Below are 14,762 nucleotides of genomic sequence, written 5' to 3' on the forward strand. Positions count from 1 at the left end.
AGCTTCCAAATTTACTTAAGACATCACCATCTCCCCTTTTAAAGGGAAGCTCCACTTTTAAACAAATAGTGCTCAAACTGTTCCAGATGTACTTCTCAATAGAACTGGCAACAGTTACTTCACGTTATTAATAAGATAAAACCTGAGAAGTACTTAAATTTTTAACGCAGTGGGGGGATTTTGTTAAAATATATTTGTTTTTGATTTGGAAGTTCGATCCTTGGTGGCTAAAATGCGGGGGAGTCATTCGCTATGGTTGAACATTCTGAATTGTTAAGAACACTTTTTTGCAAGCGATGATTCTGATCACCTGCCTCTTTCTTTTCTTGTTCCAGATTTGTGACTATTTCGAACCCTTTGTATGTAAGGTGTGGATACTAGAAGTCACTTTCTCTAGAGCCCCTGGAGGTGGAACGATTGCAAGAGTCGAAGTGTGCTTGTCTTTGAAACCTGGAGTCATTATTTATATGGAAGACGCACAACTCATGATCCCTCACAGGACAAACTATACCGTTGAACCAGTCGATAAGTGTTGTTTTATTTATTGAGAATCGGGAGCTCCGACTGAATAGGGGTTAAATCATATCTTGTGAGAGGCGAAATCGTTTTTAAAAGTAAAATTTTTGAAGCTCGCCGTACACCGCTCGTTTATGATATGATCACAAGGAACAAGAGGCAGATGAACTAACACAAAAGAGGTCCATTAATTATTACCCGCTCAATCATACCAGTTATCTTTATGCTCTGTGAATAATGTCAGCCCATTCCTATTTACTCAGTTTATTTACCTATATAAATCTTTATTTAATATTTTCGCATCTCTATTATTTCATTATAATTTTCATTCGACGATGTTCCCTCGCATTTGTCGTGTGGGGAAATTATCCGTGATGAAGTAATGACCCTGGCTTTCAATGATAAATGGATTTATCTATAAAAATTTTTTAAGGAGTTACTTACTCAGAATGGAACCCAAGGATTGTGAGTGCAAAAAGTGTGACGGAGGAGGTGGACCATTTGTGATTGAAAGTGTTTGTGAGAGTAAGGAATACAGCTGTCAGGGACACAAAAACAAGTCACAAGAGTCGAAGGATTGTGCAAAATATTGCCCTTCAGCTTCAAGTCTGGGTAGGAATTGATAATTTTTACACAAATTTATAATATTTCTAATATTTCTAACTGCATAGAATATATGTGTTTCTATCTAAACCACCATTTGCCCATGGGTGTACACTGTCGACATTAGGAAATGCAAAGACTAGTTTTCGCGCGCTCTTTTTCTTCTGGTCACGTAAGACTTGTTACATAATCAAACAAATATTTTTTTTTCGGTCCTGCCAAGAGAAAAAACTATGTAACACTGCAATAAAGATATTATGTAAAAAATACATCATTTCTATCATCTATTAACTAATTTGTTTATTTGTTCTATCGTTTTCAGTGGTCGGCGCGGTTTCCAACCTTATTCTGGCCTTGTGGATCTCTCTTTTTTTCAAGTAATGAAAAGTTTTTCACTTGAAAATTTATGCTTTCGTCCATTAATTAAGTGGGAATCGCCTGTGACGCACTGTAAATATTCTCCATTTAATTGCAATTTTCTGTTTGCTTTTACATTTTCTAGGACGTGCTGAGAGGTCTGACGATGTCGATGTAGTAAAAAAAAAAAAAAAACTCGAAGGTTAAAGTCCAGCGGTCTATGCTTTTTCTAAAGTGGGATGCTTTTGACTAGATTGTTTGAGTATATATCTAATACATAATACATATATTATGCAGACCAGTTTATTACTTTATTAACTACCAGTTAGATTATAATCCGTGGAATGCATTTGCCATTCTCTCTGTTCGGAAGCGAAACAGGAAGTCCAAACGAACACTTTAATTCCAACACGGTAAACTGTCAGACCCACGGTAAACGACAACGACCATTCAACAAAACTGCTACTCGATAAACTAAAAACTTTTCAACTCCCTCTAAAAAATCGCACACGTCAAAATTAAAAGGTCCGCGTGATTTGCTTACGATATTACTAGCCTAAGGTAGTCCCAAAGCACGCGCACGCGAGTCGCATGCGCACAAGTTCATTAACGTCTTCTTAACACTCTCCTATGTTATTCTTTACTTTTTTGGGAGAATTGTTGCAAATCCTAAAAAGATAATCGTAACTAGTTAGCAATGAATGTCATTAAAAGTCTTCGAGACAAACTAAGTGTCAGTTTCTCATGTCAAAGGATACACAGTCTTTACTAACAGAAGATGAACCTTCGGGCAATTCTACTTTACTTTGTTTCCATTTGAGTGTTGTTGATCCCTATAATTAACAATTATTCGCCTCAGGTTCGGAATAATCTCCGAGACGAGGTCGAGGGAATTATTCGACAATATTCACCGAACCTGAGACGAATAATTGTTTTGGTATAATTTCAGAGCTGAGCAACAGAGAAATTTCTAAAATCATAACATTTTAGTAACATTTATTAACATTTTATTTTAACATTTTATATAAACCGCGTGGAGCGATTTATATAGCGTCATATAAGGAACCGCTCGACCAATCAGATTGCTGGAAACTCTTTGCTCAGCTCTGAAATTATACTAAGACCCTATATAAATATTTTTGGGACAAGTGGGCAAAGAAATTGTCCACTGTTATCCCTTTGCCGAGCATTGTGGCGCATAATGTTTTGCGGGCTAAAATGGAGATGTTGTGTAAGACCATCACTAACACCCACCATGTTGGATAGAACTAGTTTACTGAAATATCACGTGATATAAGGTAGCTTCGCACCGCGTGCGGAGGGACAGATAATACATGTTGGTGGGCATAAGTGTATTTTAGCTCGCTTGTACGCTCCCGAGTGTTAGCACTTTTCACCATAATTTGAAAACTTTAACGGTTTGGGAACCGCGATATCCCGATAACACCTAGTCCAAAAACTCTCAGAAAACCTTGAGGCTGGAATTGGCGGTTTGGATTCCATTCAATTGAACATGACCCTGAAATGAGCGTAAAGTAATATTACGTACCACCCGTGATGGATCGATGTGGAATTTCGGGGTGATCGGGGCCTCCGTAGCGCGGAATTTACAGCATTTTGCTTCCAGTGGATTGGTCTGGTTGGCGTTACTCGCAGACGTATCTAGGAAAGGGTTATGTAGAGGGAAAATCAGATGAACTAAAACCGATTGGCTGTGTGTCTGTAATACAACAAAACCATGATTGCTGTAAAGCAAATGAGTTCATTCAGTGCACAAATAGTCAAACAATCACTCAAGAAAATCTACCACCAACTCATGAAATCCGGACCTGTTGGTATAGCTCTTACTCGTTATTGTTGTATTAAAAATTTCTGTCGTGTAACACTTAAATTGTTACCGACGGCTACCTTTGTAACAAAAGTCATGTGTGACATGTTTACCCTCGTACGTTACCTGCTTTTGGGTCTACGTCAAAAATACTTCAGTTAAACCTCAGCTAAAAGCGACGTAAAAACTCCGGCAACGATGTAGGGTAAATTTCGTTGGAGTTTGTACTATTTCGAAAACATGTTCTCGAACATTATACCACTGCCTACCGTTCTCTCATTTCACTTGTACAGAGAGTCGGCTTGTCTCCTGAAAACGCCTATTCTCACCAGACGGTCAAGGAGATGAAGCCTCATACAGCAATAAAGGAAAATAAAACCGTCCTTGTACTATTATGGTGTATTATCATATAATTAAGATAACGAATTGTGGTCTCCTTAATGCTGTTCCAATCCAGTTTTACACGTTGCAACTAGTGACTTACGACGTGCTACACCTAATTTAAAAAAAAAAACTCTCTAAAACGTCGACTTAGAATATAAGATTCTAAATCCAAAATTGAAGCGGAATTGAAATGTTAATTATATTTTACTCAATAACGCTGAAAAGGTTTCTCTGGACGCGAAAGTGTGAGGTGTTTCCTGTGCGTGGTGGATGATGGAAGATTTTCGTCATCTACTTAGTTAATTGCCTTTTACTAGATATGGTAAAGTTGACTATAAAAACGATGAAGAACAGACGCCGACCGCTATCAATCTCCTCGTTCGTCTGAAAACGTAAAATCCTCGTCTTAAAAATGTCCAGAGCACACTTTGGTACTAGATGTCACTCTTAACTCTTGATCTTAATTTAGAGAAATTGAGAAAATAGCGTGGATGCTTAACTTTTGAAGCTTAGAATCGTTAGGGCATTTGTGAAAAGACAAATTCGAATTCGGGGAAAGTTACAGACGCAATAAGAGTGAAATACTCTATACACTTCGCGATTAGTTTGCTATATCCATAACTGTTGTTTGCCCATTTCAGGCTACGTGACCAGAAAATGACGTGTGAAGCTAAATAGGTCTAGTACAGGCGTAACCGCCGCTGTTTTCGCGCTTAAACTCAAAGAGAAGATTTTTTCTAGGAAAATCCAAGTGGACCGCCTGTTCGTCAGATGAGGTGTGATTAGAAAGCAAGGTGAACACCGCTTTAAAATGAAATCATTATCTGTCAAATTCTCTTAAAGCATAACAAAATGCAGACCATCGCAGACTTGACGTCAGCATTTCACATCATTTGGGTTGACAGGATTAGAAGCATTCATCTCCTTATCAACTCTGAAATTAATCAAAATGTACTAAGTGATAACTTAACTGAACTGAACTCTCTAATTAAAGGCAACTCGGGCATGAATGCAGCGATACAAAGTGTTCTTCGAAGTATTAACTGATGAAAACAACACGTTTTTGGCTCTCTTCACTTGCATGTCAATGTATTACTATGGTTTCGTCAAAACAAAGAAGAAAAACACGGAAATGAAATGTTTCCAAATTACTTGGATGACAGGTTTTGTTGTGGACGTCGTTAAAATTTGTGTCCTTCGCTCGCCTTGCTTCGTTTCGTTTTAAACATGTTTCCTGACCATATTACTGCGCTCCTATTTGTGGGTTTATCCTTCGCACAAGGTATGTAAAATTGAACACATTTCTCCTCACAAGAACTGGGTGAAAATGGGATGATGTTGAAAGACCGCTCGAGGTAGGAAGTAGCATATATGACACTCGACTCGACTCGACATAGACTTACAAAAAGAATGAATCCCGACGTTTACGTCATGTGAAAGAAAGTTGTTTGCTTTGGATAACTCTTCTACTTTATGCGAAAACAACTGAGAAATATTTAAATGCTAAGATTGGCCCGACAAGGAGATTTTCTGTGGAGTAATGTTGATGCGAACAAAAACAACAAGATTTCAAGTTTCCTCTCTGTCTTCCAAACCGAATCGTCTGTTAAAAGTTGAAAACGTCAGTTTCCTTTGCAGACATCTTGATTTCGAAATCAGCACTAAAATTTTCAGTTTGCATTTTCAGAGAGAAGAATTTGACTTTTGTCTATCTGTTTTTTGAATTTTTAGAGAAATTGGATCTGATTATTGTTTATCTATGATGGCTTTGAACAAGTCATGCAAATGATGACCAATGCTAGTTGCATCTTTCGGTCGTACATAGTAGCATCGTTTCAAGCTTTCGATTTTCCTCTACTTCTTTAGTTACCAAATACCCTCGTATCATTCAAGAAAAATTTCCTTTAACACTATTAATTATTCACATGAGCTGGTTTCTTTTGGCATAACTACTTTATTAGAAAACAGTTGCTGAGGACCCATTCCGTGTTTAACCCCAGGGGTGCCAAGCTCTCTTTGAGAAGATAATATTATAAAGCTTTGCATTGGATTTTAAGCTCCGCTACGTAACTCCGTAAATAATACAAAAAAAGAACTCTTGTTTCCTTGTAGCGATTTCAGGCCATTTCGTCGCTTTAGCTAAGATCTCATCCCAATACTGCCTATGCTAAGAAGAAGGAAAGAGGTTAGAACCACGTAATAACCAGGAAAACCATATGAGAGGCTATAGATGTTTTATCTAGGGTGCAATCGCAAAAAAATCATTAGAAGACTGAAAGGAAGAAATGAAAATGAAATGAAAAATTCAGACAAAAAATTCAGAAAAATGAATGGATGAATTAGAGCGTAAGTAATGACGTCCTCTATCCTCAGTTTCAAAATGGGGTAGTATGTACTTCTCCAGGGGTATCACGGTGTGTATAAATGGATACTGAAACATTGGATAGCTATTATCCCATTGTTTTCATAAATATTTGATAGCTACTATCTCATCGCTTTTATAAACATTGAATAGCTATTATCCCATTGCTTTTATACATACTAAAACAACTATTCACCTCACGGTCGGTGGTAAGTGGTGGATATAAAGTTTGCACGCCGCTTCACGGCTCGGTAAAAATCCATCCATATATAGCCACCGACACTCAGGTAAATAGTTGTTAAATATCTGTTGCATATTAACGCATCAATCCATTTTGCTAATGTCACAGACCACGGCATCAAGTGTATCAAGCTTAGTGACACCAACGCCAAGTCATACCACATCCAGTAGCAGTCCTAGTGTACACATAGAGCACCTCTCCAGTAGCACCTACAGCACAAATAAAGGACTCATCATTTCGTCCCTCACAACCGAGGGAGGCCCAGGCCCTTCATAAATAATCTCTATGCCTCAACAGTTTCTGTCATCCCCTCATCAACACCTCAACTGAATCAGTGTTCTACCAGCGAACAGCCTACCAAAGAATCAAGTATAGGACTTTAAATGCACATTTGTCCTTCGCACTCTTCAAGATTTATCTTCATAACATTTCATTTGAGTTTTTACAGGATTCGGAGTTTTAAAAATCGAGACTGTTATTTATTCCTATCCTTCAAAGATACTCGTCAGTTGTACTGGCGGAAAGAACATTGAAATATGGCCCGCTAGATTGATTAATGAGAGTGCACTATCTGACATACTGAGATGTAATAAAAATATCTTCAGTTTATGCCGCTCACCCGCATGTCGTCTTGTTCACCTTGTCTGCGCTTGCTCAAAAATCCTTGGAAAGATGAGTACTTGAATGAGTCATCAATGGATTATAAGGAATTAAAAGATTTGTTATCAAGTCTCGTAAGTGCATCACGTTTTGCGTAGAGCCTCAGGCTTTAAAAAGATAATGCTTAAGTTCTTGCCCTTGAGAAACCTTCTGATGACTTTAGACAATAAGGGTGCAACTGAACCTCTTCAAACCGGCCACCTAAGTAACAGAAAAGAAGGTGACATTTCCGCTGGTGTAATGTGCGACTATGCCGTAAGTAGTAAATTAAAACCAAGTTGAGAACCTGCTCGCAGGCTACACAGACGCCGGTAGACTGTAGGTAACCGACTTCTATAACCTCGTTCTCAGTGTCTATCATCTCCCCACCCCACCACCCCCCCAACTCTTCTCTCGCTCCAGGGGACTGGAACGAAAGCGCTGCGTTAAACCTTAGAGGAGGGTAACAATGGGGGTTTGAAGGGTGTCAGTTTTTTTTCCGATTTTGACGGCCGATGGTTAAATTTTAGGGTTTGTGATGGATGACGGTTGAGTTTTTGGGGTTGACAGCAATCAGAAAAATATTTCTTCTATGATTTTAAGTTGAAAGTTTTTCCTCATTTGATATAAATTATTAACTATTTTGAGGTCTCCACCGTAGTGGAGTGAGGTGTACTTCCAAGACTTCTAACAATAATTTGTGATTAGTTTCAAACAATGCCTTACTTTCCACTTCTTTTTCTTCTTCTTGTTCCAGTTTTGTGACATTTTCAAGCACGTTGCATCTAAGGTGTGGCTATCAGAACTCACTTTCTCCAAAGCCAATGGAAATTGGACCATTGCAAAAGGCAAAGTATGCGTGGTTTTCAAACCTAGAGTCGATTTTTATATGGAAGACGCAAAACTCAATTTTACGACAAACTATACCTTTGAAGCAACCGGTAAGTGACGTTTATTAATTGAGAATCACGCGCTGTGATTGATTAGGGGTTAAATCGTTTTGTGCACAAGGCGAAATTATTATTAAGAGTAAAGCTCGCCTTGCACCGCACGATTTTGTGCATCCTCGGAGACCCAGGGGCTTTGATTCGATTTCAAGTTAACGGCAGAAGAGCCCCTGGGGACATTGTCTTACAAGACTAGTTCCAAACGGTCGCAGTCGTTCTGCCATCTGATTGGTGCCAGAAAATCTTTGTGTTTTTCTGCCCAATCAGAGTGAAGTGTCCTTTCGTGTGTTTTAACACCCACATATACATCAAGCTCTGTTGTTCGCTATGTTTGTTTGGGCCGTGCGACAGAGCTTTGCCCGAGGTGAAAAGTTTCAGTCTCAGCACACAATACAAGAGAAATCGATCAGATTGTCCGCGAAATCTTACCGGAAATTATACTGAATACTTTCGCAGGTATCACAAGAGAACGTGTTTAAAAGTTTGCGAGGTTCATATAAAACATAATGGTTGCATGCATTGATCTGTTGCTTTAAACGTTAGATGAGATGTAAGCTTAAATCTTTTTAGATTTTTTGTACAATTTGTTGTGACTGAAACTTTTCCAATCCCGTGAAGTTATTTCGTCGCACGGGCCACGCAGGTATGCCAAGCAAATGGCGCTACACTTACGTAGCTTTCTGTAGGCGCCAAATTCTAATCGTTGCTTTGTAGTTAAGTCTTTACAATATGGCCCAAGTTGCAGAGAACGTATAGTACGTGGACGACCTCCAGCAAGCGCTTAAAGAAAGCTTAGCTGTGTTTCCGGTTAGCTAATTAAAATCTGAACAAAGACTAATCATCGAGAACATCGTGGAAAGGAGATATGTTTTCGGACAGTTACCGAAGGGGTTTGGAGAAAGTTTAATCTTTCAACTGCTGCGTTGAGTGTTCAAATTCTTGAGCTCGAAAGGCCACGGATCCTCTTCTAGTCCCTTGGTCATCGTCATTTCACCTCTTTTGTCGATTGTTAAAGACCAAGTTAAATACCTTTGATCATTGGGAATCGATGCTGCTTTCATTGAAGAAAACAAAACCAAAGACCAAGAAATATTGGGTGGAAAGGGCGGGCTTGCTTTAATGTAAATGTCAGCTTAGTACAGGGTTATCTACCCACATCTAATAAACAAAAGTTTCCACGATTAGCTTTTCTTTTTTTTCAAGCGAAGATTAGGTTAGATTTTGGCCGGGCGTACACAAAAAGTTGCGTAAGCGCCAGTTGCTAGACATACCTGCGTGACCCGTGCGACGAAATAGCTTCACGGGATTGGAAAAGTTTCAGTTAAATGTCAACATATCCCTATTTACTAAATTTATTCATTTATGTAAATTGTTATTTGATATTTTTGCAATTCTATCATTATATCATAATCTTCATTCGACGATGTTCCCCTCGCATTTGTCCTGGGGAAATTTATCCGTGATGAAGGAATGATCTTTGAGTTATATATAGATTTATCTAAATTTTCTTGTAGGAGTTACTTTCTCAGAATGGAAAGCCAAGGTTGGCGAGTGCAAAAGGTGTGACGGAGGTGGTGGACCATTTGTGATTGAAAGTGTATGTGAGAGTAAGGAATACAGCTGTCGGGGACACAAAAACAAGTCGCAAGAATCACAGGATTGTGTAAAGTATTGCCCTTCAGCTTCAAATCTGGGTAGGAATTGATAATGTTTTATACAAATTTATAACGTTTCCAACTGTATCAAAGAAAAACATCGCTTAAAAACTTACTCTTCTGCATTTACAACCACAAGTTCGATTGAATCTTTGTAAATGAAATTCCCTGGCTTCCCTGGTACAATTTTATTTCTATTCCTGTAGTATGGCTCCTGAGAAACTGGCTGACTTTGCGAAGACACTTCCCAATTTATGTTTCATCAGCCCAATGAACAGAACCAAATAATTACAAATCAGATCTACAATAGTAACATTATAACACTAGCTACTTACGAATTCTACGTTAGTCTCATCGCCAACTGTTTTTTAGTTTTTATTTAATACTTAATTAACGACATAACTTAGTAAAAGATAAATCTTTTCTTTTCAGTCCTTTCATATTATAGCTATGTAGCAATTCAGTAGAAGATATGATGTAAAAAAATACATCATTTTTTTATCAATCATTTGTTTATCTATTTACTAATTTGTTTATCTATTCTATCGTTTTCAGTGGTCGCCGCGGTTTCCAACCTTATTCTGGCCATGTGGATCTCTCTTTCTTTCAAGTAAAGAATTTTTCATATGTAAATTTATGCTCTTATACATTGAATGGAAATCGTTTGTGACGCATTGTAAGTCGTCCGAATTAATTTTGATATTTTGTTTATTTTCACAGTTTTTAGGACGAGCTGACAGGTCTGGAAGTTTCGAAGCATTAAAAAACTCGAAGCTTAAAGTCCAGCAGTATTTTTTTTTTTGTTTGTTTTGTTTTGTTTTTTTACTTGGAATACTTTTGTCTAGATTTTTTTATGTATATCGGATATATAATACTTAGTTACCTAGTTAAGTGTACCTTTTTGCCGCGGTAGATCAAAATGATCTCAAACATCGCCAGATATAGCGTAGGCCCGCAGCGCGTGCGGAGGGTGGATACAACATGTTTGCGGGCATAAGCCTATATTGGCTCGTTCCCACGCCCCCAGGGACCCTCAATAAACACCCGCCATGTTGGATAAAACTAATTTAATAGACCACTTTCATAAATGGCTGCCGGATTAACATTCTTTTGTTTAAATTTAAATTAGCCTTTCTGGCCTCGTTCTCCAGTACAAAATTCAAAAGAATACATTATCTCAAGCGAGGCCAGAAAGGCGAATTTAAATTTAAACAAAAAAATATTAATACGGGAGCCATTTTTGAAAGTGGTCAATGAAATATCACAAGATACAGTGTTGGCCCGCACCGCGTGCATAGGGACGGATACTACATGTTGGCGGGCATAAGCGTATATTAGCCCACACGCACGATTTTTAAGAATTTAGACCACAATTTTAAAGCCCTAACAATTTGGGAACCGGGAAATCCGAATAAAATCTGGTCCAAAACCTCTCAGCAAACCTTGAGGCTGGAATTCGCGGTTTTGATTCCATTTCATTGCACATGACCCTGAAATGAGGCACACGAGTGTAAAGTAACATCACCGCCCGTGATGGATGTGGAATTTCAGAGTAATTGGGGCGTCCGAAGTGCGGAATTTTACAGCATTTTGCTTCCAATGGATTCGTTTGGTTGGTGTTACTCGCAGATGTATCTTGGAAAGGGTTATGTAGAGAGTAAAGCAGATGAACTAAAACCGATTGGCTGTGTGTCTATAATACTGACAAAACCATTGCTGTAAAGTAAATGAGTTCATTAAGTGTACATGCGACAATATAACTTATAAAGAGTCAAACAATCGCCCAAGAAAATTTTACCAGCAACTCATGTAATCCGGCCTTGTAATGATTGCTCTTACTCGTTATTGTTTTGTTAAAAATTCGTGTAACACTTAAATTGTTGCCAACGGCTATCTTAATAACAAAAGTCATGTGTGACATGTTTTCCCCGTGTACGTTACCCGCATTTGGGATCTGCGTCAAAAAGACTTCGGTTAAACCTCAGCTAAAGGAGACGTCAAAACTCCAGCAACGATGCAGGGCAAATTTGGTTGGAGTTTGTACTATTTCGAAAACATGTTCTCGAACATTGTACCGCTGCCTATCGTTATCTCGTTTCACTTGTATGGAGAGTCAGCTTCACTTGTCTCCTGACAACGCCTATTCTAGCCAGACGGTCAAGAAGATAATGCTTCATAAAGCATTGTGGAAAAATAAAACCGTCCTCGTAATATTATGGTGTATTATCATATAATTAATATAGCAACTTGTGGTCTCCTTAATGCTGTTCAAATGCAATTTTACACGTTGCAACTAGTGCCTCTCAACTAGGCATACTGGCTGGACAGCAGCTATCGATCTAACCGCTTACAACCAGCGGTTATTCGGTCCAACAATAGAGCTTCCTGCGCGTGCGAGGCATAATTAGAATCTGAAATGTCTGAGGAGGAAAATGAAAATAATACAGATAGTGACCCCACTGAGGTTACCATAGCCGCTGGGGCAACTCTTAATAGCCCAGCAAAAGCTTCAATTTCTCGAAAGCGCAAAATTCACGTCAACGAAGGCATTTACAAACAATATGCCCTTGGGATCGCGTGAAAAACTATCCAAACCGTCATTAGAAAATATTTTTTTATAAGTTACGTTGAGATTATGTTTGATCACAACAAATGATGTTAACTTACACCTACGTCAAAGTACACATACGTATAGCAATCTAGAACATAAAGACTCAAAGGTAAGCAACTTTTTTAAATTTGGGTAGAAACTTTTAAATTTTTTAAGCAACTTTAGAGCAACTTTTGGGTGTATTGTTGAGCAACTTTTGCTGGATTTACTAGCACAATCTATTCATGCCTACTTACAACGTGCCGCACTTAATTAATTTTCTATTTCTGTCTGAGATTGCGTGACCTCATAGGTAGATAGAGTGTTTTTCAATGGCTGTTGAGGCCTAGTTTTTAAAAATGGGAAAAAAACTCTCTTATAGGCCACTTATAATATGATTCTAAACTTAAATTGAAGCGGAATTAAAATGTTAATTATATTTTACACAATGACGCTGAAAAGGTTTCTCTGGACGCGAAAGTGAGGTGTTTCCTGTGCGTAGTGATGATGGAAGATTTTCGCCATATACTCAAGCTCGAAAAGATTTCTTAGGCAGGTCTTAGTTAAATGCCTCTTTTACTGCATATGGTACAGATAAGCGTAAATCTTGTTGCACATTCAAGTCAACACTTGTACGGTCAAATGTTCAATTAAAGCATCGAACTGCGCTATTGTCAAATGATCGGTTAGCTAAGTCAAAGATGCTGATTAATTAAAGAGGTGTAACCTGATATAAAACTGCCAAGATGAGTTGTCATTAGAAAGCGAGGTAAACACGGCCTTAACGTCGAAATATCTGAAAGTATTACGAAATACAGGCAAAAGCGGATTGACGTCAGCATTTCTAATCACTTGGGCTAACACAGTAACAGGGCTGGAAGCATTCGGGATATCTTTATCAACTCCCAACTTAACCAACTCTCGAAGGTAACTCGAACATGAAACCGTTTGAGTAATCAAATGTGTTCTTCGTTGCCTTAGCTGAAAAAGACACGTATTACACATCTCTTCGTTTGCATGTCAATGTGTTATCATGGTTACTCTCGAGGAAGACAAGATATTTTTGTGTTTGGCTCCTCTATTATGCGTGCAATGTTTTCCGGCCGATTCGCTATTAAATGGAGGTGCTAAGATATTGATCAAGTCTTACTTTATGGAGATCATTTTTTTCTCAGTGAATTCAGCAGCAGTGAAACGTTAGGCAAAAATAATTCCATTCTGAGTAAACTGCCGACTACAGCTTGCTGGTCTCGAGAGAAAAGAGAGGAAGGTGTGAAGCCAATCTGCTTTATGTCGAAAGCAACTTCAGTACCACAGGCAAATCATCAACAGTGTTCTTCGTTGAGGCGTTAAATTTGATCGTTGAGTCAAAATCTCTGCCCGTTGAGGTAAACAATTCCACCATTGATTTCCATTTGCCCTTTGAGGCGAAAGAAAAGATTGCAATCACAGATTCAAAATGTGGATCGCTCGTTGAACCTAACCTTTCATCAAAATGTAGATCGCTCGTTGAAGCTAACCATTCAACTACAAACTCAAATGACTGCTTGGGCTTTGAGACAAATTCTGAGTGGATTTCATCCGTGGAGAACATCCATTCGACCGTCGAGTCCAATTGTTTTTCAACTTTCGAGTCAAAAGAAAACTTCTTGCGCACAACATTAAGTTGTCGTTTGCTCATAGTTAATCGAGTCCCCTCGATGTTTAGCAAAAGCCCTTTGAAACTAAACTAGTTGAAAAATTATAATTCTCTTTTAAAAAGCCACACCAACCCCTATAATACCGTTTATTTCAAATCGTATTATCAGTATTTCCTTCAAGCTCTGACGCCAACACCAAGCACCCACTTTCACATTGAAACTGCTAGTAATAATAATAATAATAATAATAATAATAACAACAATAATAATAATAATAATAGTGTCTTTATTGTTCAAAAGATAAAACTACATATCTTATGTTACATTAAAAAGGATGTAAATAAGCTTAGGTGTATCTTTTACAAAGCTACATTGTACTTAAAAGCAATTCTAATAAAAAAGATATTCTTAAAACGGTTCGTGCGAATTGCGGGCATTACAAGGGATTTATTTTTTAAATTATATCTCGTAATCTTGGTTTCAGGGAAGTAGGCTCTAAGCGGGTGGCTAAGGATAGTAGAAACCTTGCTACAAATTTTGTGATCTTGCACATTAAGTAAGTCACCTATCACTAATTTCTTAGATATATAACTACGTTTAAAACAACGATCTAAAAACTGCTGGGCTATGGTTAGCCCTGACTCAGAGGCCCCATATACAGATAGAGCATAAGTAATATTAGGTAGGACAATGGAATTAAATAAAACATCGACTTCTGCTTGGCTACATCCTTCTTTGCGGAGGCATCTGATAATGTATAAACATTTCTTAGCTTTACCTAACTTTTCTTTTAGGTGAGTACTGAATTTACAGTTCGGCTGAAACGTGAGGCCTAGAATGGTTAATGTACTAGTCTGAGGTATGCCAAAAATACTTTTGTAGGCCTCAGCAGTGTGACCTTTTTTATACATAATAAGCTCTTTACATTTAGTGGAATTTGAAGTCATTATATCTTGGCCTGCCCACTGTAAAAACTGACTTACTAAGTCTACAGAGTGAT

The 14,762-nt window shown here is 38.1% G+C and overlaps 3 protein-coding genes across 3 annotated transcripts in view; 2 read left to right on the forward strand and 1 right to left on the reverse strand.

The window, feature by feature from the left end:
• The window catches only part of LOC148734765 (uncharacterized), a 35,481-nt gene extending 33,291 nt beyond the window's left edge, over positions 1-2,190 (forward strand). Inside the window, exons 6-8 of the mRNA XM_088751859.1 lie at positions 1,006-1,128; positions 1,442-1,496; positions 1,622-2,190. Of these exons, the coding sequence (XP_088607985.1) occupies positions 1,006-1,128; positions 1,442-1,496; positions 1,622-1,631 (188 nt within the window). The 3' untranslated portion in view covers positions 1,632-2,190. The remainder of the gene's footprint in view (positions 1-1,005; positions 1,129-1,441; positions 1,497-1,621) is intronic.
• Positions 2,191-4,852: 2,662 nt separating this feature from the next.
• LOC148734768 (uncharacterized) lies at positions 4,853-11,784 on the forward strand. Its single transcript, XM_088751865.1, has 6 exons — positions 4,853-4,970; positions 6,400-7,025; positions 7,688-7,871; positions 9,392-9,571; positions 10,088-10,142; positions 10,253-11,784. The coding sequence occupies exons 2-6, from the start codon at positions 6,900-6,902 to the stop codon at positions 10,257-10,259; spliced, it is 552 nt and encodes a 183-aa protein (XP_088607991.1). The 5' UTR covers positions 4,853-4,970; positions 6,400-6,899; the 3' UTR covers positions 10,260-11,784.
• Positions 11,785-14,121: 2,337 nt separating this feature from the next.
• On the reverse strand, positions 14,122-14,733 carry LOC148734769 (uncharacterized). Its single transcript, XM_088751864.1, has one exon. It carries the CDS (start codon positions 14,707-14,709, stop codon positions 14,122-14,124), a length of 588 nt encoding a protein of 195 aa, XP_088607990.1. The 5' UTR covers positions 14,710-14,733.
• Positions 14,734-14,762: the final 29 nt, after the last annotated feature.

The sequence above is a fragment of the Stylophora pistillata genome, chromosome 3 (genome assembly GCF_964205215.1).
Source record: "Stylophora pistillata chromosome 3, jaStyPist1.2, whole genome shotgun sequence".
Taxonomy (NCBI): Eukaryota; Metazoa; Cnidaria; class Anthozoa; order Scleractinia; family Pocilloporidae; genus Stylophora; species Stylophora pistillata.